The 27,651-nt window shown below is 41.0% G+C and overlaps 4 protein-coding genes across 6 annotated transcripts; all 4 read right to left on the bottom strand.

Annotated features, from left to right (window-relative positions):
* Positions 1–2,583: 2,583 nt before the first annotated feature.
* Positions 2,584–3,641, bottom strand: LOC137936687 (zinc finger A20 and AN1 domain-containing stress-associated protein 11-like). Its single transcript, XM_068781514.1, has one exon. The coding sequence runs from the start codon at positions 3,511–3,513 to the stop codon at positions 3,046–3,048; it is 468 nt and encodes a 155-aa protein (XP_068637615.1). The 5' UTR covers positions 3,514–3,641; the 3' UTR covers positions 2,584–3,045.
* A 1,101-nt stretch (positions 3,642–4,742) lies between these two features.
* Positions 4,743–7,588, bottom strand: LOC137937442 (AP2-like ethylene-responsive transcription factor PLT2). Its single transcript, XM_068782503.1, has 9 exons — positions 7,450–7,588; positions 7,000–7,360; positions 6,697–6,779; positions 6,527–6,535; positions 6,351–6,439; positions 6,090–6,163; positions 5,770–5,820; positions 5,596–5,672; positions 4,743–5,497 (listed from the first exon to the last, which is right to left on the bottom strand). The coding sequence occupies exons 1-9, from the start codon at positions 7,586–7,588 to the stop codon at positions 4,743–4,745; spliced, it is 1,638 nt and encodes a 545-aa protein (XP_068638604.1).
* Positions 7,589–12,759: 5,171 nt separating this feature from the next.
* LOC137937659 (probably inactive leucine-rich repeat receptor-like protein kinase At5g06940) lies at positions 12,760–15,950 on the bottom strand. The gene is made up of 2 exons (XM_068782772.1): positions 13,415–15,950; positions 12,760–13,283 (listed from the first exon to the last, which is right to left on the bottom strand). Exons 1-2 carry the CDS (start codon positions 15,699–15,701, stop codon positions 12,922–12,924), a joined length of 2,649 nt encoding a protein of 882 aa, XP_068638873.1. The 5' UTR covers positions 15,702–15,950; the 3' UTR covers positions 12,760–12,921.
* Positions 15,951–18,163: 2,213 nt separating this feature from the next.
* LOC137937620 (protein gar2-like) lies at positions 18,164–27,255 on the bottom strand. Of its 3 annotated transcripts, XM_068782723.1 has the most exons (10): positions 26,822–27,255; positions 24,570–24,670; positions 23,902–24,280; positions 22,188–22,302; positions 21,463–22,001; positions 21,241–21,298; positions 20,759–20,820; positions 20,562–20,668; positions 20,314–20,401; positions 18,164–18,678 (listed from the first exon to the last, which is right to left on the bottom strand). In XM_068782723.1, exons 1-10 carry the CDS (start codon positions 26,954–26,956, stop codon positions 18,397–18,399), a joined length of 1,866 nt encoding a protein of 621 aa, XP_068638824.1. In that variant the 5' UTR covers positions 26,957–27,255; the 3' UTR covers positions 18,164–18,396. The 3 variants fall into 3 exon arrangements, with proteins under 3 accessions (XP_068638824.1, XP_068638822.1, XP_068638823.1); XM_068782721.1 differs by having other exon boundaries at positions 21,463–22,302; XM_068782722.1 differs by having other exon boundaries at positions 21,463–22,299.
* Between the last annotated feature and the right edge of the window lie 396 nt (positions 27,256–27,651).

The raw sequence follows: 27,651 nt of genomic DNA, 5'->3' as shown, positions 1-27,651 counted from the left end.
GATTTTGATGTGTTCAATCTATGTTGTATTCGGAAAAAGAGATTTGTTGTTAGTTTGATACAGCTTGTGGAATTCTGGTTCTTTATTTTTTGAATGAAGCCGTGTTATTCCATTGTTGGTTCCAAAGTGTTTTTATGTTTGAAAAACTAAATGTTATTACATGCATTGAAATTTGTTGAGATTGAAGGTTGTTGTCGATATGATGGTTCAAGAGTTTTTTAAACTTGTGAAGATATTTGAATTGACACAAGAAACATTTTATTTTCTTTGAGGAAGATACATGATGTTCTTTCTGACATTGGAAGTCTTCTAAGGTGAGATTGGTTCTGGATTTACTTTTCTTAATGTTCAAGGAAAAAAAGGGAAAGTAAAGGCTGGAATTGAATGATTAATTTGCACATGAGTTATAAAAAGAAGGTTCCTTCTTTAGAAGTTCCTCTTAAGTTGATTGAGATCTCTTGAAATTTAGTATAATGTCACCTTATTTTTATTTTTCCTTGCCTAAATTAATTTAAGGCAAGTTAAGATAGAGATTTTTTGGTGAAATGGCATCTAAGACTCTAAAGGAAAGTTTCTTTTTTTATTTTTGGAAGCGACTGATTTGGAGGAAGATCCTTCATGATTTGATATATTGATTGGATATTCTTTCTTAATTAAGAAAGTGGCTTACCTAATTGATCTCGGCCAACTTAGGTATCCATATTTAGAGCATGATTAGTTGATTAATACCAAAATTATGTTTGGGTTAACAAACATTTGTATTGGTTCTCATAAGTTCAACTCATTTGGTTTGCTTTGGTTCTCCCTCTCTTGACTTGGTTCAAGGTGTTTTACTTATTCATATAAGACTTGGTTTATTGACTTGCTAAGTCTTATTTTTCCCTCTTCTTCAAATTCAGTTATTAAGCCTCGGCTTCTTATTGTAAAAGAAATGCACAACTCTGATTTATTCTTGATAGCAAAAGATCATATGGAAAGTAAGAGTGATCTTCTCAAAATTATCACTATACCCTTGAGAGGGTTGTCCAATTACCTGAGTTGGTCACAATTGGTTAAGAAGTTTGTCATTACACGAGACCTCTTAAGACATCTAACCAAGCCAACTCCACCTATTGATGAGGAGGGCAACTCATATATTAAGTGGTTGAAAAATGATATATTTGTGATTAGCTGACTCATAAATTGCATGGAGATGCATGTGGCCAATAATGTGGTTTACCTTGAGATTATCAAACAGATATGGAACACATATATCAAATTGTACTCATGTACAAAGAAACTACATAAATTATATTATGTTGTTCACATCATGTTTCATACAAAGCTAGGAGAAAACCTACATGAGTTTTTAGCACGTTTTTGGGGGTTGATTCAGGAGTGTAAAATTGTTATCACAATATTTTATTTATTTTTTTTGATAATTTTTTATTTTTAAAATTTTAAATGTAAGTAGGAACTCAAACCCGGCTTGAGTTTGGGCTCAAACTTGGTTAAAATTTTTGGATTGGAGTTCGATTCTAATTTTAGGTTCGAGGCATTGGCCCTGGGAAAATTCCTTCGGCACTTTTGTTGTAAAAGATATACTGCAAGGAAAAGTTTGGACCCCCATTTATGTGATTCGGGCTCCATGTGGACTCCGGAAAGAATCGGAGGAAACCCATTAATGGCCCACAGACAAACGTCTATCCATATGGGAGGACCAACCGGACTTCAGATTTTGAATCTAAGGTCCACAACATATCCAATAAATAACCCATTAATGGCCCACAGACAAACGTCTATCCATATGGGAGGACCAACCGGACTTCAGATTTTGAATCTAAGGTCCACAACATATCCAATAAATAGCCCATGATGTTATTGGCTTCTTACTTTTCTCTTTTTGTTCATTACTTTCTGTGTCCAAACACAGCCTAAAAGAGATCTTGAGCGAAAGTTGGAACAAGAAGCGGAATAATTTTTACTCGTTAGTCAAGCCCTGTCAAAGTTGATTTCTTCCACTCAGACTTTGACAAAATTCCTTTAATGCCTCTATCGCCCAGGTCAAGAGGATTCAAGTTGAATCAGTGGCCACGACCATTTCAGATTTTTAGATGGAAAAGTTCGAGCGAAATCCGTCCCCCCACACGATGACAAAGAATCCCTTCCTTTTCAATATTCAAATTTCAGTCATTACGGTGAAAAAGCAAATCTAGAGTCTGGTGACTTCGCGTGCACTGGAGCTGTGGAGCGTCATGCGTGACAGAGGCGCCAGCCACTCCACCACATTTCCCTTGATGCGTCTTCCCCCTTCTAAAGCGACCGGAAAGACAAAAGAGCTCTTCTTCGTCGGCTTCCGCGGCATATCATCTTCCACCTATATTTCGGAAGGAAAGACCCTCTCCCCGGCAATCTTTGCTCGGCTGCCACCTCAACCCCCCCAATCCCATTTCGATATCCTCCGAGCAAGTAAGAAATGGAATGCTCTGTCAGTACATGATTGACGTCGCTCTCAATCCTCCTCCATCACCAAAAGCTACGACGTGGCATCTGTCCACTGATTACAGAATTTCTCATTTAAACCGGATAAGAACAAAACAAAGCTAAGCATCAGCCAAAAATACCACTACAATTAGAAAATTTAAATATAATATGACCATTTGCCCGACTGACACGATCGGACGGCTCAGATATATTACGGGCTACAACTTTTTAACTTTTAAAAAAACTCATAAATTCACTGAACGGTTTCACCGACGACCGGCACAGGTGAAAAATCGAAGCTCCCGATTCCAGATTCGTTGTTTCTAAGATCGGATGAGAACACGAAGAAGATAATCAGGGAAGAAGTGTTTGTTACACGCTGTCAACTAAGAGAGAATTTCACTAATATTTCAACATAATTCAACATTTTATTTTTAATCTTCCTCTCTTCGGGAATCTGACAATTTTTGTTTTTCCCATCCGTTCACAAACCTCATAGCTGATGCTACAGATTCCCTTTCCTCAAAATATCGGCGTTTTTTTTTTTTTCTTCGTTCCTCCGTGATCATTCTCCTTCACCGGTCAAAGCTTGACGATCTTGGCCGCTTTAACCACCGGATTTTCCCGAGCGATCGCGTCCCTCGCAGCCGCCTCATAATCGAAGCTACATACGTGTCGATCCGAGTACCGATGTACGCCACAGAACAGATCCCCGCATCGGCAGCGGAACCCGATCAGTCCGACCTTCTTTCTGCAACTGGAGCAACGGTTCACCTGCCGGATCTCCGTCCGAGAATCGATCGTTCTGTTGGACCGCTCTCCGCTAGCCACCGCCGGCAGCGTAATGGACCTCTCGGAAGACCGGATCGGGGCAAGTCTGTGTTTCTCGTGAGTGGAGCAAGAAGGAGCGGTCAAGATTCCGGAAGCCTTGTAGCAGTTCTGGCACATGTTTTTGGTAGTCGGATTGCCCGGAAATCCGCAGTTATTGACACATAGATTGAGGGCTTCCGGGACCTTGAATTCGGTCTCTTCCTTCTCCCTCTGCGACATCCCTATCGTTTCTGATCTGAACAGCGGTCAGATTTCGGCAGGGAGGGTTTAAGCGTCAGGAGGTAGAGGAGTTTCAGGGAGGAATTGAAAGGTTTTGGTATGAGCTGGGTCTTTTAAAAAGGGCCGCAGCGGTCTGTAATGGCGACGGAAATCGAGACTTGCTTTTAGAAACACGTATCAGACGTCTCCGCGTCGTATTTACTAACAAAGGCCTTTTTACGCAATTACCCCTAATCTAATCATTTAAAAACCCACTTAAAGGACAAGAAAAATTACGCTTAATGCCAATATAAAGTGGCGTAATAGGGCAATTTACGCAGCACTGTTTTAGGGAACCTGTCCGGGTTATAAATGGAATAGAGCGACCCTTTCCGGGTTATAAATGGAATAGAGAGACGATACATGAGCCTAAGCCGCCCCATCTGACAGCCCTTTCCTTTTCCCATGCGTCGCTGTCATTACCGGCGTGCCGTACACGTGGCTAAATTAGTCAGCGCATACGTGTCGAAGAGAGGGGGAGTTCCCGTGCGATAGCTGAGGTGCCGAAGCTTTTTATCTTCGGGTTGGCCAAAGGGCGGGTGCACTTTCGTCGTAACGCGCGGTTCCTACGATCACCAGACGCGGCACTCTCAAGGCCTTATCCTCGTCCGCGTCTGCTTCGAATGGGAGCACTCCAAGTCGATTGACGGAGGGGAGTAGCTGGATGTCGGCAAAGATAAGCTCAAAGAGGGGGGAAAGTGGGAGCACAATAATGTGATAATCAGAGTGGCTGGCTCAAGTTCGAAGAAGGTGGATTTCTATTATAAAATACTAATCTTCTTTCCCCGCTTTTTACTACCCATTAGCTGTCAGCCTTCGTAAAGAAGCAAAAAATTTCATTTTTGTATTCGATTTTTCTGCTGGTAGGTAGATCCTCAATTATGTCGATCACCACAAACCCGTCCTCTTTCCCTTAAGGTTCCTCGAGTTGGTACGATTTTGCTATTTGCTAACAGAGGAACAGTTTGAATGCAGGGTTTTCCAGCACCGAATTAGAACTGTTTGCGGCACCATATACTGTGTGCGCCACAGGTTTAGATTACATCGGAAAATAGAGGATTTTGCTTTCCGGCGGCAGTTTCACTCAAAACTGAATTTGGCAGTTCTTGAGAATTCCTGCTTAGCCCCGCCGGAGTACACCGAAAACGACAAAATTTGCAAAATTGCCTCTCAACAGTTTGACAAATTTTCTATGTATCATTCCAGACCGTAAAAATTCCGTTGTTGGGACCTCGAACCAAGTCCGTCGACAGCCAGTCACAGTATCCTCCTCCGGGATCCATATCGTAATCAACCTTGACTACTCCAACATCACTCGAATCCACGTTATCGAGCTTCAATCCGACTGCGCCGCCTCCGCCGCCCATCATCATGCCCGACTCTCCTTGCATCATAAACGCATTACCGTAGTGATTACCTCCATTGTTGTAGCTACAACTGCCGTTAGTGTTTGTGTTGGACGAGCTGGTGTTGGTCTCTATGGGGAATGGACCTATTCCGATCAGGTTGTGGGCGAAGGCCATTGGCTGGTGGGGCTGGGAATGAATGTAATTCTGATGGAACTGGGGGATCTCGCTGTTTGAACGAAGTTGCAAGGCGTTGTAATAGTAGCTTTGGTGAAGCTGGGAGTCGAATTGCAACTGAGATTGCTCCTGCTGCTGCTGCTGCTGCGGTGGCGGCTGTTGTTCGTATTTCAAGTAAGGGTGATGGTGGTACCCATATAATTGGAGAGAGTCCTGTAAGAAACTGGAGGATGACGCGGTTTTTATATCTTCTCTCTTTCTTGAATCGATTGCCTTGGAGGCTCCTCCTTTGATGGGCAAAGTGCTGCTCTCCAAGATGCCATTGACATCATAACGGCTCATATCGAAGTTTGTCACAGCATTTAGACCTCTGAACTTTATAGCTGCAATATCGTAAGCTTCTGCAGCTTCCTCTTCAGTACCTTTATAGTCACAGAAATGCATCGCTACCAGTTAGATGACGAGGATAAGTTTTACTATGCCGATCGATAAAGTTTTTAGCACCAGCGAATCGACTTACTAAAAGTGCCGAGATAAAGATCTTTGTTGCCTGCAACCCTTCCGATTCTAGCTTGCCACCTTCCCTGTTGATGATGCCTGTAAATAACGGATCGTTTGTTCAGGCACTCTGAATCTATGAAGTTAGCTGCAACCTGCTCAAAACAGAACCAAGCAATGGCTAATTAAGCCTCACCTGGTGACTCCCCTATACATCGATGCACCCCTCGAGAAGCCGCTGCTTTTTCTGCGACATTGCCACAGAGAGAGCATCTTATCAGTGCAGAAAAATTAACAAGGTCAGTCTGATTTTGTGTTGTAGATGAAAATTGAATCGCCAGTCATAATCGAGAAAATTTCAACAGATCCTATTTAATTTCTGATTAAAACAGTATCGGACTAGTTGAGGCTGGGATTCTTTTACGAGACTGCGATCAGTACCGTCAGGCCTGATACTCATATCTGCAGTCACTATTTCGTTCTGAAAACAGTCGGGAGTACTTGAATTTGAGTTACCTTCTGAGTGACGCAACCCATTCTTGCCTGGTCATGTGTTTCATTTCTTCGAGTTCCTTCTCATAGTTGCTGATCTGAAGACAGAAACACTCGCATTAGATAATTCAAATTGCGTCCCCTCCCCCCAACTTCTTCATCGCCGGGGCTTTCGAGGAAGGCCAGTCATACTAGATATCATCTTGGTTAATGGTGATCAGCTCTATCACTTTCTTCTGGTAACCATTCCCAATATTCTCTGCCACAACAACCCTTTGAACTCACCGGAAAGTTTGTGGTGGTGGAGGTGCCCCAATATTTAAGTGCAGCCAAATCGTACGCCCTGGCTGCCTTCTCTTCTTTGTCATATCCGCCTAAGACAAGACATAGGATCGTTACGAAACTGACGGGCTAAAAAGAAGTGTGCTGTAAAGGCCTGTGGCATAACAGATTTGACTCACCCAAGTAGACTTGAAGAGGTAGAGTGGAGAAAGCAGGAGCGAAGGTGAGAACAGTTCAGGAAGAGAAGCAATATCCGTTAGTAACGACTTTACTCTGGCAAGCCTTTAATGAGGAAGAAACTTTAAAGATGAAAGCAGGGAAAGCTTAGTAAATATCGACGAAATAATACCTTGGCGCCCTTTCCTTGATTGCCCCTCTCTTCTACAGCTATTATCCCACAGATGAGCTTCGTATCTCCCCGTCCATCTATGCCTATTTTGATCCCAAAATAACCAGAGCCCGATAACTATTCTCCTACTTTCTATACACATGATCATGATCTTTGAAAGCCAACAAAAAGGAAACTACAGTAATTTCATGTCCATTTCGAGAGCATGCATATACACAATCCATGCACTGGATATATATAATAGAATCATCCTATGCTTTTTTAGATGATATATGATCAGGAAAAACCAAGGAGATGAAGTACCTGGTCACGCCACGGTATATCGAGGTTCTCTGCCCGAATGTATCCACAGACCTTTTAGCCGCTGTCTCCACTGTAGTCGTGTTGTTACCACTCCCCTCCACGCTGGGACCTTTATTATTACCCATGGTAAGCGTCAATGACTGCAAGCTGCTTCCATTTCCTTGACAATTGTACTCTTCCGTGGCGGAAGCAGCGGCCGACGCTTCCTCCGGCTGGATTGTGTAACCTGTGAAGTCGGCGTAACTCCCGGCCATTTGGTTGAATGCAGGAAAATCCGGTGGGTTGTCCGGTATTCCAACTCCCAGGAAATCTGCCACCTTCGGAACATCGTTCTCATTTTGAGAATCGATCAAGCTCCAGTCTGCATATAGAGGACCAAAACACGGTTGTTCACTTCATGGATTGACAAAGAAAAGAGCCACAAAAGGATGTAAAGTGGCGAAAAGATACCTTGGATTTGAAGGGGTTGGTGGTTGTTGTCCGTTACCAACTCTCTACTGGAATGCGAGGTTTGAGATGCATGTTGATGGTGAGGGAAAGGGGAAGTACTGTGGTTGGGAGAGTGAGAGAAAGAGAGCCAGTTATTCATGTTGCTGGAGCTCTGCTAGGAGGGAGGTTTAGAGGGGGGAAAAGGCTAAGAATAGTTTATTCCCCTGGATATATGGGAACGGAAAATAATATTCTGAAGCAGCAGCAGAAGGAGAAACAGTGAGAGGAGGAGAGAAGAAAGATAAAAACATGGCAGTTCTGACTGTAAAACGTCGGAAGCGGGTGTAGACAAAGAGCAGTCTCAGTCTCTCCTCAACCCTTTAGGTGAATGTAACCGCGAGAGTTGAAGAGGGGAAAAAATCCATTTCAGGAAGGTTTTACCACATTTAGAGCTAGTAAAGAAATTTAGAGCCCAGAAATGACGGTCACTGAGGGAAGATGAGGAAAAAAATTCTTCTCTGTATCTATATAGAACTGCTGCTGCATGTGTCGTTTAATTTCCAACAAATGCATCAAAAATAAAAAAAAATAAAAAAAAAAGAGAAAAAAATGTTTCTTTCATCTCTCTACATTGAGAAGCATCTCTTGTATGCTTCTTTCATCTCTCTCCATTTATTCATCCGTGTCTGTTCAGAGGGAAGGCCGTCACTTCAAGTCAGACATCTCCTACCCGTCTCCAACCCCATTGGGCGGTTTGGGAGGTCGAAGTTCAGAGCCAACAATAATAGTCTTACTTTAATATATTTAAACTGTAAAGGAATTCATATGATAAGCCTCCTCGTTCTTTTCTGGACGCCTGTATGTAACTGTGATTCACTCCTCTTCTACTACCCCTCTCAAGGTTCCTCTACCCCTGCAATTCTGATTTCTGATCCCCGACCATGGGGCTGATGGGAGGAGTAGCAGACAGCTGGAGATGGGTCTTTTCTTATCATCGTCAACTATATAGAACCTCTCCGTATATTAAAATGACAGTACTATAGTAAGTCAAATGTGACCGAAATAATTAAAATAGTTCAAATAGTGTCTCCTCTTCCGCCGGGTTACGCCAATTTGGCACGTTGGAACTCTCGATTTCAGCCTCTGCAATCGATGATCCCCCAAAGCCCAGCATTCCTCTTCCACTCCAGAACTTCCCAGCTCTCACATTTGTTCTTTCATTCTCTGCTTGCTAGATTTCGTTTCCGACCTCCTAGTTCTCATTAAATCTTTACTTTATCGGCAACTAGTTAGAGAACTTTATCTGTAGAGGTTTCTCTGTTCGGCTTCTATGACTGTGATTACTTTTCCATCCGAATTAGGAAATGGGTGTTGGTGCAACGCCAAAAGGACGGGTCAAGACTGGAAGAAGAACATCAATGGCCATGTCCAATCAAGAGGCCTCTGACACAATCTAATCTAACATTCTTCTCCCCTTACCTTCACACAGATTTTAATTCTCTGTTTGTCTTGTCCATCTGAGGAGAGGTGTTTGACTGCCCAGAATCAAATGGCGGAAACAAGAGAAGATCATGAGCAGAAAGAAGGGCATGCGATCACATGAGTATGAGATACCCCTATTTTAATTTTCTGGCTAGCTAATGGTATTTGTTATTGAGCAAGATTTTTCCACATGAGGTTCCCGGCAAAGAGCCCTATAAACGAACACCGGACGCACTTCTTGATAAACAATTAAGGAGTGTTGACTGCAATGCACGGGCATTCGGGAACAAAATCCGTCTCTTTCGCTCGCCTTCCCTTTTCAACTAATGGAGGCTGCGAAGTTCGAAGTTCCCCTGACTTGAAACCAACCTTGAAAACCCCAGCGATAATATAGAAAAGGAGCCTCTAATTTTCAACAAGTACAAGAAACAAAAAGAGAAAACCTCAAGGAATAAAAAAAGGGGAATGACATGGGAAGACGAGTTTCGGAAGAAGTAAATCTGCTCCGTCTCTCAACTTGTTTAGTAAGAAGAGGTGTGGGGCAAGCTTCAGAGGTTGACCGTCAACGAGAGGATTCGTGTTTTGAGACACTCTTACAAAGTAAAATCATGTCAAGCGGTGGAGATTCTCGAGAGGAATTTTCTGGAGGATGATTATTATTCACTTTTTATATAGTTCCTGGGTCTTGTCTCTCCTTATTATTTTACTTTATTTTTACAGAGGAGAGGAGCATAAGAACAAATGCAAATACTACTGCAATTGCATTAGTCATGAGCCCAAAGGAATCCATCCTTGTTTTGTAACTGGAATTTCTGAAGGACGAAGGGAAGGGAAGGGAAGGGAAGAGCAGGGACCATCAGCCGTGGGTGCAGAAGTTGGGATAGAAATATGAATGGGAGAGAAGGGAAGTCAAGAGGCATCGGGCATCGGAAAGGAAGAGAAATTTAAAGCCATGCGTGGGAGAATTCGCCGGAATGTGTCCAGGAGGCCATCGAGACAGGTCACGTGCATGGGAGAGCAAGAAAACTCAGAATAAGATGACAAGTAAAAAACTTTTGGGATTTACCATTTCCAAAGCCACCCGAACAAGCATCGGTTCTGCCCAACCTGGGAACTCGGAATCCTAAATCCATGAACAGTGGAGCAAAGGCCCCAAAGAAGTTACCCGTCATAAACGGGTGTGACTGGAATTTTGGTGATGGAACCGGCCAAGATGAAGATGATAAGAGCTGCATTGTTTGCACAAGTCTTTTAAAATGATAGATATTGAGAATTGCACAAAAACATTGTTTTTACTAGGCAAATCCCCCCTAAAGATTATATTGAAATCGTCCAAATGTGTTACAATAAAATTCATAAGTCCAACCCACTTCCCGATGACACGAATATGCTTGGCCACCCAAGCACACCTTTAGCTTCATAATTAACATCTTTATTCGATTGTCTCCCACTTTCTACCTTAAGGGCAATCATCTTGCTTTCTCCTCTTAGATGAAGTTGTGGGTGTGAACAATTAGATGCCCTAATCCTTAATTATCAAGAGCAATAATAATAATCGCGGAAGGAGAAAAACAAGTACGAAGAAATACACAAGATTTATATAGGTTCTCCTCAAGGTGAGACTACGTTTGGTCTTCTGCTGCTGAAGTAATTCACTATGAAGATGAAATAGTTTACAAGAGAAATCGCTTCTCTAACCTCTATCAGCTACAATTGATGATCCTTGTTGGCAATGAATAATAAACCCTAATAGCGGTGCCCCAAATATAAAGAGAAAACTAGGGCAATCGCAATACAAAAGTAAAATTCCTAAACTACCCTTAATGAAACAACAATCCATATATCATGGATCTGGTGGGGGCTCCGCCCTCTTTCCAACCCCCATGGTGACCTTACCGCAATGTTCGATCCGCGTACTGACTTAGCGTAAAACGTTGATTAGGCTTCACAACTTAATAGTGCGCAACTCCCGAATCAACAAGAGTTTTCACCTTGCCATCGTTTAACAAGAAAGATTAGTTTAGACTTTACTGACTTCTTCAACATGATGATCCTCACCTGATTACCCGACTCCATCATCCATTTTAATAGCATTTAGTAGCTTCTTTTACTTGGATAATCCTTCACCAAGTGATCTCATTCACAAATAAAACATGTAATCTTTCGATTTTTAAGATTATTTTTTTTTGTGTAGTTTTTTTTCTCCATTTTTGTGGTTCCTTTTGTCTTTCTCAAAAATCCTTTTTCCAAGAAAACTTCTTCCTATGGTTCTCATTGTTCTCGTATCTATCCATAGGTGTGGCGACATTCTCATAGGATTCTCTCAAAGTCCATCAACTTCTTTATGGTGGGTAAAGAGATTGCAACCGTTTTCATGTCCCTAAGCATCAACTCTTGTTTAGCCCATGGATGAAGGCCCATAAAAAAAGAAAACAATCAATCCTCTTCGGTCATATTAGAAATTTTTAACATTGAATAAGTAAAGAGCTGAAAGTACTCACAAATCATCCCCTTTTGCTTCAATGTACGCAATTTCTTTTGATCTAGTTAATCGACATCTTCAGGAAAGAAATGACACTTCAACTTGAGCTTAAAATCCTCTCAAGTGTCAACCAAATTTTCACCTTTCTCGGCATCAATAACCTTTCTTCTCCACCACAAGATAACATCATTAATGAGAAACAAAGATGTGGTACTCACCTTTGCTTCTTCATCCACGAGATTTGAAGCTTTGAAGTACAACTCAAATTGCCATAAGTTCTCGACCGCTTTGGGATCTCATATGCCCTAAGATGGTTTAGGCTCAAAAACCTTGATCTCCATGTGCATGAGAACCCTTTTCCCATTTACAATTGCTTGCTAGAGAATCGCCATTCTCGTATGCATCTTTTCCAACTCCATTCGCATCTTGTCAAGGTCATTGCAAGTATCCACCTTTAAAACTTCAACAACGACATGCACATTATCCTCTAGCCCTGAACCGCTTCAAGGCTACAATCTTGGGCATTCGCCACTTCTTAAATCCTCTCCTCCCAACTCGAGCATTGGCGTTCCACCTTCTCGAGCGCCCACTAGAGGCTCCTGTCTATACCCATGGGATGTTACTGGTATATGAGAGTGTCTTTACAATCTTCAAAGAATTAATATCGATGAATTAATATGCATAGACTGTCCAAAGAAAAAGAAAATTAGGGTTTTATAAATATTCTAAAAATACTTATTTACATGACCTTGTAACGCGCCAACAAAATGAGTTGACCCACCCCGTTAAAACTGGATAATTTGACCATGAACGGGAGAGCCGTCTCTCTCCATTCACGAGACTCGAGGATGGAGGCCTAATTTCTGAGACTTGAGCATTGGATGCTCTTTTAACCCTGCTGCAGACGTTGAATTAAACCCCATTGGTTTATCGATGTCTACGCATCTGGTTCTGGTTCTGGCTCTGGTACATCTACTGTTTTTACCTCTGGTAAGCAGACGACAACTTCACATGAAACATGGCCGCCCTCTGATTGTCTCCCTCGAATGCTTCCAAATGATAATCACAGACGACTGGAATTGTACAGAGTTAGAGCAAACCTGGGCTCCCCACATCCACTTCCAACCAACCGCACAATCACTCTACAATGACACAACAATGGAGTCCCATCCTCCGATACTGTCAGATGCAAATAGAAGGAATCCCCATGACATGTCCTCATCAAACAAGATTTTTTTTTTCTGTTTAAAACGAATCAAATTAAAGCTTATTCGGCCACTGTGATCGTGATTTTCAATGTATATCTCCGTTAGAGCTGGAACTTTAAAGGGTATTATCGATTTTGAGATTTATCAGAAGAGAGAATCACTTTTCAGTGCGTAGCATGTGTCAATCCAGAAGCAAAAAGGTTTTGTTCCTCAGTATGAGGAAAATCGATAAATAACAAAGACTATGAAAGCCTGAACTGCTGTACTTGGCACTGGAATTTCTATTTACAGGAACAACAAAAGATGAAGGTGGGAGAGGGACTAATCGGAAGGAGGATAATCCCCGGAGCAGATCCTCAGAGAACGGGTTCCAGTTTCGATTGACTGCAGTGATCTGATGACTTCGAACATGGTGGGTCGCTTCTCTGGCATGACCGATATGCAACGGAGAGCTATTTGGAGAGCCTCTCCCATGTCTTCCTGCGACGAATTTGAAAGTTTGGGATCTAGAACTTGAATAAAGCCGTTTTCTATGTTGATCTTTCTGCGAACCCACTTCGCAATGTCGATGGCATCATCGGAGTCGGGGTGCTCGGCCGCTCTGCCTGTTATGAGCTCTAGTAAAACCACGCCGAAGCTGTAAACATCCATCTGCTCTGTTGCCTTCTTACAGCACGCATGCTCTGTAACAGAATAATGGAGATATGAGCCATCTGCAGCTGAATCTCTGATTATATTTCCAATTCAATAAAGCACGAAATTTTAAATCAAGAGGGGAACAGGGGCTAGAACAGATAATGTAAGACGGACTAACCTGGAGCCAGATAACAAGGCGCACCCGATTCAGACGCCATGGAAGCCAGGAAAGCCGATTCTCCGACGATACGATCGAGTCCAAAATCTGTCAGTTTTGGTTCAAAATCCATGCCCAAAAGAACATTTCTCGCCTTGATATTCCTATGGAGCAAATGTGGCACATAATCCTTGTGAAGATAAGCCAAACCTCGAGCAATTCCTACAGCAATCTTCAACCTAATATCCCAATCTAACAAGAAACCAGGCTTCCTAATCAAATCTCCCAAGCTCCCCTTTGGTAAATACTCGTATATCAGAACGACAAAATCATGCGAGTAGCAGAAACCCATTAGCTTAACTATGTTTTTGTGCCTGACTTTGGCCAATGTTTTAATCTCCGTCCTCAACGCTTTGGGAGACAAACTTCCAGTATGTCCTAGCTTCTTCACTGCCACGAATTCTCCGGTAGGAAGAGGGACTACATGAACCCTGCCGTAAGCTCTCTCGGCAATCGAATTTTTCTCCTCAAGTGCCTTCACCAAATCCTGTTCTGTAACTGTTAGAGGATAGAAGAAGACCCACTTTAAACTGCCCGGAAAAGATTTTCTCCGAGAAGAACGATAGAATACGAAAAAAACAGCAGCCACGATCAGAATCCCGGCAGCAAACGCGGTCGCTATAAGCGCACATATCAACCCGGTGGGCCGCGCAGGTTTTGTTTTTGGCATCTCATCGGCACAGGGACTGGGTAATCCTGGTCCACAGAGGTCTGGGTTGCCTTGCAGAAAAGAAGCAGGAAGCCCAGAGATCAATGAGAGTGGAACAGCACCAGAGAGACGATTGAAGGACACATTGAACAGAGCAAGCTTTAGATTCTGAAGCCCTTGAGGAATCTGCCCTGTTAGGTTATTACTGGAGAGATCGATATATGTCAAAACAGGTAACTCAGACAAAGAAGAAGGGATGTTTCCAGTGAAACTGTTATCCGCCAAAGAAATGGAAACTAGCTTTCTGCAATTCCGAAGCTCTGGAATTGGACCTGATAGCGAATTGTGGGAAAGATTGATGATACTCATAACAGGGGAATTGCAGAAATTATCAGGAAGCTCGCCATAGAAACCATTAAGAGAGGCAGAAAATCTGTACAGAGTAGTAATTTCCCCCAGAGCAGGAGGTATTTTGCCAACAAAACTGTTATTGTCGATCTGAACTTGTTCCAATTGAGGAGCCAATGAAACAGAACTGGGTATTTCACCAGAAAATCTATTGCTTTCAGCTCTAATTAGTTTGATCTTCGGTAGTGACCATATCCCAGTGGGAAAAGTCCCCACAAATTCATTGTTTTGGACCTGAAATCTCTCGAGATTTACACAGTTTTGAAGCGAGTCAGGAATCTGGCCAGAGAAGGAATTCGTGTGAAGACTGAGCTCTGTAAGGGCTTGTCCATTACAGATTCCAGTAGGGAAAAATCCCGATAATTTATTTTGTGAAATATCAAAAAAGATAATCTTTTCCAAACCGGAGCCAAGTCCTAGAGGCACATTTCCGGTTAAATTGTTTTGAGAAAGATCCAATATCACGAGACCACGTAAACCCACAAAAGAATCCGGTATCCCTCCAATAAAGCCAGAATTTTGTAGAAAGAGCTTCTGCAGCTTCGCAAGCTCTCCAATCTCTTCCGGAATCTCACTCGTGAGAGACGGATTTTCAGACAAGTCGAGAAGAACCAGCACAGTTAAGTTTCCAAAGACAGAGGAAGGCACGGTACCTGAAAACCAGTTTCTCCCCAAGTTAAGAACTTGAAGTTTATTGAGAGAGCTCAGGCCGCGGGGAATCTGTCCTTGCAGATGATTTTTGCTGAGATCGAGCTCACTCAAAGAAGTCAACAGCGATAATTGATCTGGGATTGTGCCCCAGAAGAGATTACCACTGAGATTTAACGCCTGCAAGGTCTTACACTGGGCGAGGTGGAGAGGTATGGGTTGGTTGAAGAAATTGTTCGCTAGGTTGAGTCGAGAGAGAGAGGGCAGTTGGCAGATGGAAGAAGATATCTCACCAGAAAGATTGAGTGATTGGAGGTCGAGAGCGACCACAGAAGGAAAAGCTTCAGCACTACAAGTGACTCCAGACCAGTCACATAAATGGGTGGCAGAAGCGTTCGACCAGGAGGTGAGAGACGATTTGGGGTCTTCAACGGAGGCTCTGAAGGCAAGAAGAAGATCCCTTTCCGACAGAGAAACAACAAGAGTAACAAGAGAGAAGAAGAGACCAAGCGAGAGAGCCAAAGGTGAAAAAGCGGAAGCCATTGAATCAGCAGCTGCTTCACTCGTTTCCTTCCTCCCCCTGACTGGAAATGGAAGGATGACCTGAACCGATGAAGTAATGGAAGAGAAGCCAGTTGAAGCCAAAGGGGGGTTTTTGTTAGCTTCTAAGCAGAGAACTTAGAGATCCATCCCTGCCCAGCGCTGCTGACTCCTGCAGCGTGCAGACTACCCTGCCCCTCTTTTGATTCTTTTATCCTTCCTAGCGCTGGACGACGAGAACGTATGAGCAAATGTATACTATCCAAAGACGAGTAGCTTCAGAAAAAGCAGCAGAGAGCAGTTTCAATGTCGATTAATCAACTTTAAATTCCCACCCAAGAGAGAAAACTTATTAAACTACCTGACGGATAAGCTTTTAATAATCTAAATTACAGTCAACGAGCCGTATAATGAGATCATCCGCATCAAATTAACCCAACTAAAACCAAGAAAAAATAGTTTAAAAAACAAAGAAATCCCATTTGAGCCGTCGAAAGGAAGACCTTAAGTCTGCTAATCTTGTTGCTCGATCATGGAGAGGAGGAAGGGTTTTTCAAAACGTCAACGTCTTGAAAACTACATCAGATGGAATATTGTCCTAAGAGAGGATGACCCGTGAACCGGGTCTGACAGGAGCAGAAATCTGGACCGAGGAAGAGACAAAAAGTCCACCTCGCACGTGCTAGACACATTTGAACGGCGATGGAGAAAAAGTCGAACTGCCCTAGACCCTACCAATACATTATACGGGTTAGGTTAATAATGAAAGAGGAAGGGACGCCACCGCCGGCCGCCCTGTCATTCACTCTCCTTCTTCTCCGCTCCCGTTAATTAAACTCAAGTGAAAATTTTTATTTTACGTAACTTCACTTCACTCTCTTTTTTTTTTTTAACCCTTCAACAATTCAAAACTCCCCTCTTTTCTCGATTCCTCATCATCGTACACCTTGTTCTCGATCGATATGTTTCCCAGATAATCTTCCTTGGACCTGCAACTCATTTGTTTAACCCACCTTCTCCGTGCGGAAAGCAAGCTTTCTGTATTCAATCCCAGTCTCGAATACCAAGCAGTTTACTGTAATAGCAATGAAACTGTTTGTTTTTACCAGTAGTGGGTCTGTTTCGTTTCTCTTATTCACTTTTACTGAAAATATTCCCAGTTTTGCCAGAGAGGCGGCATGAGATAAATCGAGAGCAGCAAGCAGCATGAAGTGACAGGAATTATTATCCTCTCTGAAGAAGAGTCTGCATGGCTGGACCGAATCTTCCTGCAATGCATCATAAGATTGTATTTGGTTTATTTTGTTATAATTTATAAGCGCTTCTCACCGTCTCCTCCTTTTACTTTTCCTCAAAAGTACCTACCAGCATGAAGTGATTAGTCTTACTAATTCCAGGAATAATAATAAGTCTCCAGTAAAGTTGACGTCTAAATGGATTGAAGTGACTAACATTGACATCACCACGTTATTTAAAAGACAAAAAAAAAAAAAAAACGTTTAGGAAAAAAAAAAGAATCATATTTCATTGAAAGCTGGTGGCCTCCTTCGCCGACCTGCGTACAAGTCATCAAAACCTTTCATAATGCTTTTTTTAAATTGATCTCTGGGCAATTGCGATGCTCACTCACTTCATCTGCCTGAGAACGAAGTGGGACTGATGATGATCTATTATGGGGAAATACGGTGAAATTGAAAAAAGGGTTGGGTGCAGTGAGACGGTCAACTACGAAATAAGAGCCCCATATAAATTTAAAAGCAGTGATATTAACGATTTCAGTGCTTTCAGGGGGTGGACCTGAGGCTGCTTTGTCCCCATAAGAAGCTCTCATTGCATGGGAGAAAGTTAAAAAGAGGAAACACTTTTAATCTCTGGAACCCAACTGGCCTTTCTCTTTTGTGGTTTTCTGGAAGAACTCGTCGAGCCAGCTTTTCTGAGCTTCTGAGGATCGGAGCTTGATGAAAGAGGAGTGCGTCAAAAAAGAAAAAGAAAAAAGATCGTAATTGTTTGATCGTTGCCCGTCTCGGGTCGTCCATCAGGCAGGCACCTGTCTGATATAATTAAAGTTGAAATAACGAAATGAGTATCAATGAAAAGTTGGGAGATTTGTGGTTTTCAGAAATCAAAGCTTAGTGTAGAGAAAGAAGGAACACAGATAGGGTGATTCGGAGTTTCCTCTTTATAGATTTGGCCGGAAGATGAGGAATTTGAGAAAAGTTGAGGATCACTGGCTTTTATGTTTTATTAATCTCTGTCAAGGCAAGAAATTTGTCTCAAAGTTTTGCGTCTTTAATTCACTCTCATGGAAAAAATCTTTATGCACTAAGCATAACCTTCCCATCGTCGTAGCCAAAATTTCTCATAGAGAGAGAACAGGAAAAAAAATTAAAAAGGAAATTAGATCTTCACTTTTTTTTTTTTTTGTTTTGGACGAAACCATTACTCTTGTTTTCTTACAAAATATCTCAAGGGAAAAAAAAATTCACTTGTATCCATAGCTCCGAGTTCATTACAGCTCTATTCACAGCTTTTACAATCCCTTTAAAAGTGCAGGAGATCACTGAGGGCGGAGCGCTCCAAAACGTGAAAAGAATCTCATCCGCATTTCCTTTCTGAAATACTCGAATTGTAGGCGTCACGGCACTCCTTATTTAAGTCCCTTTTCAAAACAGGTAATATTCTACTGCAGCTTAATAACTCATTTTGATTCAGGCCGAACATAAGTAAGACTTCGTGCAGTTAGAGACGGGACACTGTTGACGACACTTCCAGCTCCCATACCACCAACAGAAGCACTGGAATTTGAAGATGTCTCGCGCTTCCACTGCAAGCTACGGGGCCCAACTTTGATAGGTAAGCGACCACGCATTCCACCCGGATTGCCTCTCGGAAAGGGCATTCTTGCCAACCTCGCCCGGGCCACACGAGGCCAACCCATCACTGGAGCGGCTTCGTTCTGAACAGCGTTTCTCCTGACAACCTACGGAATGCAAAACTATGTCAAATCTTAACTACAGAACAGGCAAGGGGCTAACTGAAAGTTATTACCCACGGTTTTTTCTTTAATGCTGCTATTTACAAGAATATGAAAAAAAAAATAACTTCTTATCATGGCAAAAGAAAAGCATAGGAAGAGAAACAAGAATTGAATGTTTATCGATTTTCCAAATAGTGAACAAACCCATCTGACCACTGGACCAACCAGTGCTGACCCAATATAATACCATAACAAAATTATCACTAGCATTTTACCAGTTAATTTATGTCAGTTCCAGATTTATTTGGGGTTTATGATAAATTTCTCAACGAGATACAAGCATCAACTGTCATCAAAGTAAAAAAAAGAGTTCCCTGAAGAAGCTTGGACAGTACTTAACGTTACTTGTATTCTCTACAGGGAACAAAACATAATTTTTTTCTTTAGAAGATGGACCAAGGTCATTGAGCAGTCGTATGATCCTTTCATATACCTTTTCTAGTCATAGTTTCTCGTAAAGGGGGAAAAGGGAAGTAACAGCCATGTGAGATATCCCATGGCCTGTCAAAACTCAAGGCCATGATTTTTATGTGGTCATCAGTAGATGAGGAAACCAAATTTGTTCAGAAGATATAAAGAGTTATATTTTTTAAATAAGCATTAGTAGGTATTATGATGGCCTACCGTTAACTTAGCATGACAGGCATGCCATTCTCCATGTATGATGTGCCTCCAGTGGGCTGTCAAAAAATGTTAGGGCATTTGTTTCCTAGATTCCCTGATAACAGATCAGTAATGAATCCATATCTATCTGCCTCAGTGTGCTCCATGATCAAGAAGAGTTTTTTTTTCAATTTTTTCTTTAATCAGAAAGGACCCCGTAAAATTTGTTATGATTGTCTATTGGCATCAAAAGCTATCAAACAGGTTGATTTGATCATAAAAGCTTTACTAAATTAACCTGTGCTCAATCCAAATAAAAAGGGAAAAGGAAAAGCTGATAGAGGTGCTCGAAAACAACATTTAGACTACTACTATAGGATCAAACAATTCTTTTCTCCAGCTCTCAGCAAGCCTATGGCCCTTGTTTCGCAGACAAATTTCAATGCTTGCATTAAAGAATCAACAGCTATACAAAATGGACAGAAAGAACGTTCTCAAGACTCATGAGTAGAGAAAATCTTATGGTTCTGTTGATTTGAGGGAAAGAGAACAAGAAAGGAAAAAAGGAGGTGACTTGGCAAAGGAGAAATTTCATGAGCTCACCATTAATAACTAGGCAACAAGGATTGCAGTGGATCAAAGTTTTAGAAACAAAACCCACCCTCTGGTCACTCCATCCCACCCCGTCCCATGACAGGGTTGACAATTCAAACCCATCCCCAACAGACCCTGTGATTAGATTGTGTTTCAAACTATCTTCGCCATCCCTGTCCTAATGTCACGTGATAAGTGGATGGAGGGGGCAGAGAGGAGAGAGAGGAAGCAAGGCTTTCTCTGCAACTGAGAACTCAGCAGAAAGGAGAGGGTCCTCCCCTTCCCTCTGATCCCTCTCTGCAAGGGTTTAATCCAAAACCTTACAAAAAAAAGAGGGTTTAATCCAAAACTAAAGCATTAGTTCTAATTTCTTTATTTTACCTTCAGAACGCGTGACATGAAAGATGTGCCATCAAGTGATAATGCAAGACCTGCTGCTTCTTTACGCATGAATTCAATATAAGCAGACCTGATTCAGGCAAAGTGTATTAGCATACAAGAATAACATGTTTAGGCCAGTTTTTTTACGTTTACTCTACTCTCAAATGGCAGCAGAGAAGAAATTCAATCAATGTTTTAAAGGAAAAAAAGAATCACAAAACATCTGAGAAATTACTATTGTAACAGACCCTTTAGGTTGTCCAGTTGCAGCATCTGTGACGATGATCACCTTCAACACTTCTCCAAATTTGTTGAAATGACGAGAAAGCATATCCTTGGTGGCAGCAAAATGAACCTGCAAACCCAGTATAGACGTCTCAATAGTTCATTAAGAATGATGTTTATCTCTTCAAATTTACACGTGTACAGATTTCCAAATACTTACATTGTTGACAAAAATGGTCCGAGATTCGGCATTGTCTGATTGACGAACAGCAGAATATGAACCTGAAAGCAACAGGAGAAGATGGCCATATTCACAAAACACAGCAAGTAATTTTGGGAAATCAAAATACAAACTCAAAGCAAAAAGAGCAATTGATTTCTGACAACTCAAATTTTGCGGATTTTCTTTTTAGAGAACTCAATAACAATAATAACACATCCTAATAGATGAAACTGCCATGAACCCAAAAGTGGTATTAATTAAATATTATAATAATAATAATAATAATAATAATGAGAAAGAAAATCCCATTAAAAAGGCTCCTAAGGGAGAGCGATACCACTGTAGAACGCACAAAATAGAAAAAGCAAAAAGAAAGGGGTATTCGTTCCAACAGCAACGTCCTGCTGAGGCAAGGGAGGGGAGCACACACAGAATAAAATAGTTAACATTTTATGCCAACGAATGCTTTAGACTCTTACCTGAAGTAGCCGGCACATTCTTCAAGGCCTCTTTTTGAATGTCTGCTTTGGGTATTTCCTACAAAAAGTGAAACCATGGTCAACATATTTAATTTAAACAAAAAAAAGATACAACAAAATAAGGAAAGAATTAAAAAATAAAATACAACAGAGTACAGAGGAATGAAAAGTGCTTCAATAGAAAAAGAAGTAATAATTCGGAACAAAAATAACTCAACTCACATTGTCATTACCAGCCATTACTCTACTGACTCCCTTCACAGGCTGATCACTGAACTTGCCTGGACCCACCTCACCCTCCTGCAACACTGGCCAACTTTTTACTTCTTTAACCTCCGCTTGTGACTGGTAATGTGGAGGCTTCCAAGTATTTACATTCACTGAAATATTCACAATCTTGCGAGAATTATTTGCCTGATCCTGATCTTTCATTCTAGTTCTCTGAACAACTTCATCCACATTTTGAGCAACACTGTAGCGAACCATAAATGAATCTTTCTTATTTGCAGATGACACACTCTGAGAAGAATCAATTATCCTGTGCTTCAGGGGAGCTGGCACAGGAGCCATATCTTCGTATTCATCATTTTCTGATGTAGATTCAGAGGCCAACCCAGTTTTCCTCTCCATCATTGCCTCATCACCTTCAATTTCTCCATGATACTCAGTAGTTTGAAGATATTCACCATACTCAACTCCATCTTCTAAAGAGGAATGTCTCATAAACTCTGATGATCGACTGGTAGCATCAATCCTGTCCACTGCATGCCCCAAGCGGTCAAACACATTTCCTGAATTTCTAAAATTGATTACATCCTGTGCAGCTTCAGCAGCAGCTTTCATTGCTAGGGCATGAGCACTGCCCCTTGTAATTGATCTTGTCCGGATGGGCTGCTCATCCAGAGAATCTTCAGTGATAGTTGCCACCACAGATTGAAGTCGCTTACCTGTTGATTCTGACTTCAAACTTGGAGACCTTAAAGAACCCACTGCATCCCGTACTGCAAATTGGAGCAGCCGATGAGGTGCATCTGTCGATGGCTGGACAGAAATCATCTCCTTCTGACAGAAAAAAAAGAAATGTAATCAAGATGAGACAGTACAAAACTAGCAGAAAAGTTTGCTTAATGATAACGTCATGCATTCACCAAAAAAACAGATAGGTTTTTCTTTTGCTTTCTTTTTCTTGATTGGCAGTTTCAGGGGCCATGAAAATTGACTTTCTAGTTTTTTTAAACAAGCCAGAACTTTAACTTGGAGAAGAACATGCTGCAACTTTGTTTTTTTCTGTAACTTCTCATATTCATTATACTTAACATATTTGTGTTGTCCTTTTAGCTCATGTTCTTTACTTTTCTTCATAAAATACGACCCCCAAAAACAGGAAAAATGACTCTATAGATCCCTCCAATTTATTGCACCAGCTGAAGATTAAGTTCTTTCAATAAAAATTCCTCCTCATCCTTGATTTATTATTTCCCAGTTCATTTGATTTCTTTGAGACATTGGTCCATTTCAGGGTAGACTACCTTTATTTTTCATTAAAAAAAAAGTGAACATTTCAAATCATGGACCAACTGTTCATCTATATTCTAACTCTTTTACAGTAATCAGGTACAATCAGCTTGATATCTCAATTCTCTCACGACACAAGCCATTCAAGAAGTATGACAACAGAGAGCAACATTTTCAGACAAAGATAATCCAACAAGTTGCTCACACATCTGCATGAATACAAACAGCAAAGTCAAAGATATCACAGACAAAATGTCCGCATACTAAGATTGGTCCTCATTAGTCGTACTTATAAGCAGACATAAGAGCTAGGGCACCAGTGTAGAAACAGCCAAGAAGAAGGTAACACTGGTTCATTCTTAATGAGTAGTTCCTAGTAGCAGACACAGCAGAACAAAGTTTATTAGCAAAAGACAGTGCAGCATCCATTTTCTATATAACACAGCTGGGTTAGCCGGCTAGATGACAGTTATTTGACCTTTAACACCAAAGCCAGGTGTTTGGTTTTAACCCGGTATAAGGATCTCCTTTTTAACCAGTGGAAAGATCTGTCAACACCACTATTAATTCAAGTACCTTCTCTATTTATCACAGCATCACTCATACGTCCAAGAAACATTAGTGGCTCAAGTAAAATATGGGCACTTGGGTTATAAGCGGGGGAAGAGAGCGGGCGGGCGGGGAGGGGGAGAGAATTGGATATAATTACTTTACAACTCACGTGATCATACAGGCCTCAAACAATGAGCAATACATGGACAAACACAATGAACCATAAAAAATGTGCATGGAAGTAAATAACCACCAAACTTGGCTATTAGTTTACATCTTACTAGAAGATGGCGAGGGATAGAGAGAGACCATACTGGACTCAAACCAATGATTGGTAATCTATCATTATTTTGCAGTGGAAGGACTAACACAATGAACCATAAAAATGTGAATGGCAGACAACCACCATCCTTGGCTTTTAGTTATGCTGTTAAGTTACATGCATAATTAAAAACACAGAAAATTAACCTAAATATAAACTATAATAGTATTAAGCATCCAATTAGTGAATATCAAGACAAGATGAACAGAGTACATCTGTCTCTATCCCTGCATAAAGGAGTTTATATGAATGTGAGGATTGACTTTTGCTACCTGTCGCTCATCTTGCCGAGTCCTTTTCCTTTGGGCCCATGATACAGGAGAACGAGATCGTTTTGAACGCCCAGGCCTTCGATGGGTCTTCTTCTCTGAATGGAAGTAATCAATTTCAATGTTTCGAAGTGGAGGTGGCTCTGCCTCATCTCTCATCAGGCCTTTCCATTCCCTATTTCGCCTACTTCTAGTTTCTGTAGCAGGCCTTTCACCATCATAATCAGAATGTAAATGAGTCCCACCATCAGACACCACTTTTGGATCATTATGAACCTCTGGTTTTTTGTCCAATATGGGTCTGCTTTTAGCTCCCTCATCTTCAAAAGGGTCCTGAGCTTGTACATAAAGGTGAAGATCGGAAGAGAGATGGTCCCATAGCCTGTGTTGCAACGGTAATCACATGTAAGTACTAAACAGGTTAATTTCATCAGTAGTCCATATATTTGTAAAAATGGACATGCATATGTCTGAATGTCTGTGCATGCAATGACTGTACGAAGAGAGAGATGGCTGCACAAACAGGATCTCACCACATGAATTACTCAAGGACCCAAAGAATAGTAGTTCTATAAATATGTAGAAGACCAAGTAAAAGAACTCCCATCTATTTCAAGGGATCAGGGCCACATCAAACAGAGAGAGAAAAGAGAGAGAGAAAGTAGACATACCAGGACACAAAAGAAGCACTGGCCTCTTCCAAAAACACATTCAGCTCATTCTGTGCCTCCTGTTTATGTCTACCATTTCGTAGTAAAACAATGACATATTCCTGCAAGAATATCGTGATCCAGATAAACATAGATTTAGCTAAATAACACTTCCCAATAACCCAAATGGAACTATTTTAATCATTAGAAATACAACAAACTAAAACCCCCAAAGAATTCTAAACAGACGACATAAAGACAAATCTTGCATGGTAGTGATGCAAATTGATATCAAGAATAATAACATCAAAAGATAAACAACAACATAACAGACTCCTAAACAACAACATAACAGACTCCTATAAAGGGTAAGATAAATTTATTCTTTTGGTACAAGAGCACACTGAGTTTGCCATTCACTAAAAGCATTACTTTCATGCTCTTTAACTGATTTCTTTCAAAAAATACTCTTTCAACTGTTATAGTCTTTATCTAATAAGGACCATTCATTCTCATTTCCTCCCTCTGCTGTTTCTCTCTCTCTTCTTTAGCATTGGAAAGAAACAAAAATAGACCCCACAATGTCTGTCGGAAAGAACCTTCCGTTTGACAATGGTAACACACCCACTTCTCTAACTTCCTAACATTTGGTTCCACAACACTTTGTCACTTTGTGAATGAAGACTAAAGCAAAAGCAGCCATAAACGTGAACATGCACCTCCAACCCTCAAACAGTCGCAAGTTCATGATATGGTTGCCACTAGCACCCCACTAGATAAGCCAAATACTCATGAAACACGGTATGTCAAGTTCGATTGGCTTGGCCAGTAAAGCAATTTGATTCAAGAATCAACAGTTTACTTTTTTTTTTTATTGAAACATATTCGTGAGTTGCCTCCACCAGAAAAAAAATATGAAATCGTAGATCTGTGGCTTTTTCTCCTGACAGCGTGATAAGAGTAGGAATAAGATCTCAGATAACCAACTCTATAATAGGTGAAATCAACCAAGAAACCCAATCCAATGAAGTGAGAATAGAACAGATCCTTTACTTACCCAAAAAAAAAAAAACTTTATTTTCTGAATGTTAGGCACAAATACACCTGCCATATTTTGAAGAAAATTGAACCTTTCTCAAACGAAAAACTCTTGCTCTCCAGGAAATATCAGCATCCACCGACCAAAATGTTTTTCCAATCAAACTCAAATTTCCAGAAAAAATTGGTTTTTGCTATTCATGACCCTTCCCATGAGTGTAGTAACCAATCACTGTTCTCACAACCAAACACCTTCTCAACTATCCATATTAAAACTACCCAGTATAGACTGAATACAGAGAAATCACCCAGTTTTTGAATCTTCTCAACAATCAGGCCGATAACAATCTTGCTAAGGTAAGAAAGTGGCCGTGTAGGAACCCACCGAGACATGCAACTACTTAAGTATTTCCAGTACCTGGCATAACACTTCCCCATACAGGTTAACATCCAAACTTAAATGTAAGATAGCAGCTCTTCTTCCCACTGCATACTCTCTTCCGGCCTCTGGTGAAATGCTTCATGTTAACACATAGACAGAAAAACAAGGGAATCCGATTGCAGTGACGTCTTCAGTGCAGAGTTTGGTCATCATATTAAAGTACCCCGATGTCATATTTTGTACCACCAGAATCTCTCAAGACTACCAGAGAACTGCAAGAAGTATACAATGTGTACTTCTAAGAACATATGAACCACAGGTCCGGTTTCAATTCAGCACTCAATACAAGCTCCCTGATGAGGACAGCCCATCCGCTAATCCGTTTGACCAATATTTTTGTCTTAGGCTGATGATACCTAGCCATCTTCATTAACAATGCCTTAAGAAGCACGTTTTACACCTGAAGAATGCAATGTACTAGTTTGATGGCAAGAAAAATTCTCCCGTTCACGACAAGATAAAGGAAAAAAACAAAAAAACTAAAAATCCTTGCCTGAACCATATCAAAATAACTGATTCAATTGCCATAATCAGACACTAAGACATATAAGGTATTGGAAACACCAAACTCCATGTAAGCATCCAAAGAAATTTCCAAAGATTGGAAAACCGTATAACCGACTACCAATTAATCGGAAGAGAATGGAAGCTGCAAAAGTTTCCACCCAGGGAAGGAAACAAAACATGCATACCCACTAGTCTATGTTTGATGTTTCAAATTTGAAGAGATTAAACCGTGAAAATTGCGAATATTCTACAATGTAGAAACAGATATATGGCATCGACATCGTACCACAAGAGTGTCGTCGGTGTAGTCCCCCATGAACTCCTTTAGCTTCTCCCTCACGATCTCCTTTAATCTCTCTGCACCATCGCCACTGAAATTAACCCTAAAAGTCCTCTCATCGGTTTGATCGAAACCGTCCATCCCGTTTCATTCAACAAATATCCCCAGCAAAAGCCTAGAGCATGCGAAAAACAGAAGCCCCGGATTGCCACCAGACGAAGCGAAGATTAAACGGCAGCTGCAACTTAGTCCTTCCTTCAGGTAGTAACTGTCGCATTGAGAATTCTCCTCCTGTAACTCAGGCGACACCAAGAGGGAGGGAATTCCTGTTTCTCTTCGGAGTGATGTAATGTGCAGAGCAAACGGCGGTGCCCAACGCCTTTATGGCGCGAAAGGCTCCTTCGCAGAGGGCACGGCGGAACCCTACGACAGGTGCCCAAAGGTTTTATCGATCATCGAAGCTTAAGAAAACTGAATACATTTAGAGAAAGACCCTTCACTTATCATATTTATATTAAAAACCCTGTATACTTCAAGATAATTTTATTAATTCAATTTTTAGCAATTTTGTGACAATAACTAGAAGGATGATTAAAAGGAGAGACAAAGGGTCCCTTAAATATAAATTTTATATAATATAATTAATTTTCATTGTTTTTTTAATGGCATTATAAACTAAAAAAAATCAGTCAAAAGAAATTATTATTATTTTTTTAAATAATTAAATTAAATTAAATTATTTTGATTATACCAGTAAAGTTAAATACTTTATATACTTAAAAAAATTATTTGGCATTTTTCAGTCTTTTCACACGCGAAAAAGGAAAGGGCACTGG

This window comes from Aristolochia californica, unplaced genomic scaffold (assembly GCF_029961685.1).
Source record: "Aristolochia californica isolate CCGP_79_NKW_82.1479 unplaced genomic scaffold, dmAriCali1.0.hap1 SCAF_7, whole genome shotgun sequence".
Taxonomy (NCBI): Eukaryota; Viridiplantae; Streptophyta; class Magnoliopsida; order Piperales; family Aristolochiaceae; genus Aristolochia; species Aristolochia californica.
Note: the sequence above shows the minus strand (reverse complement) of the source record. Positions and strands in the feature narration are given on the sequence as shown.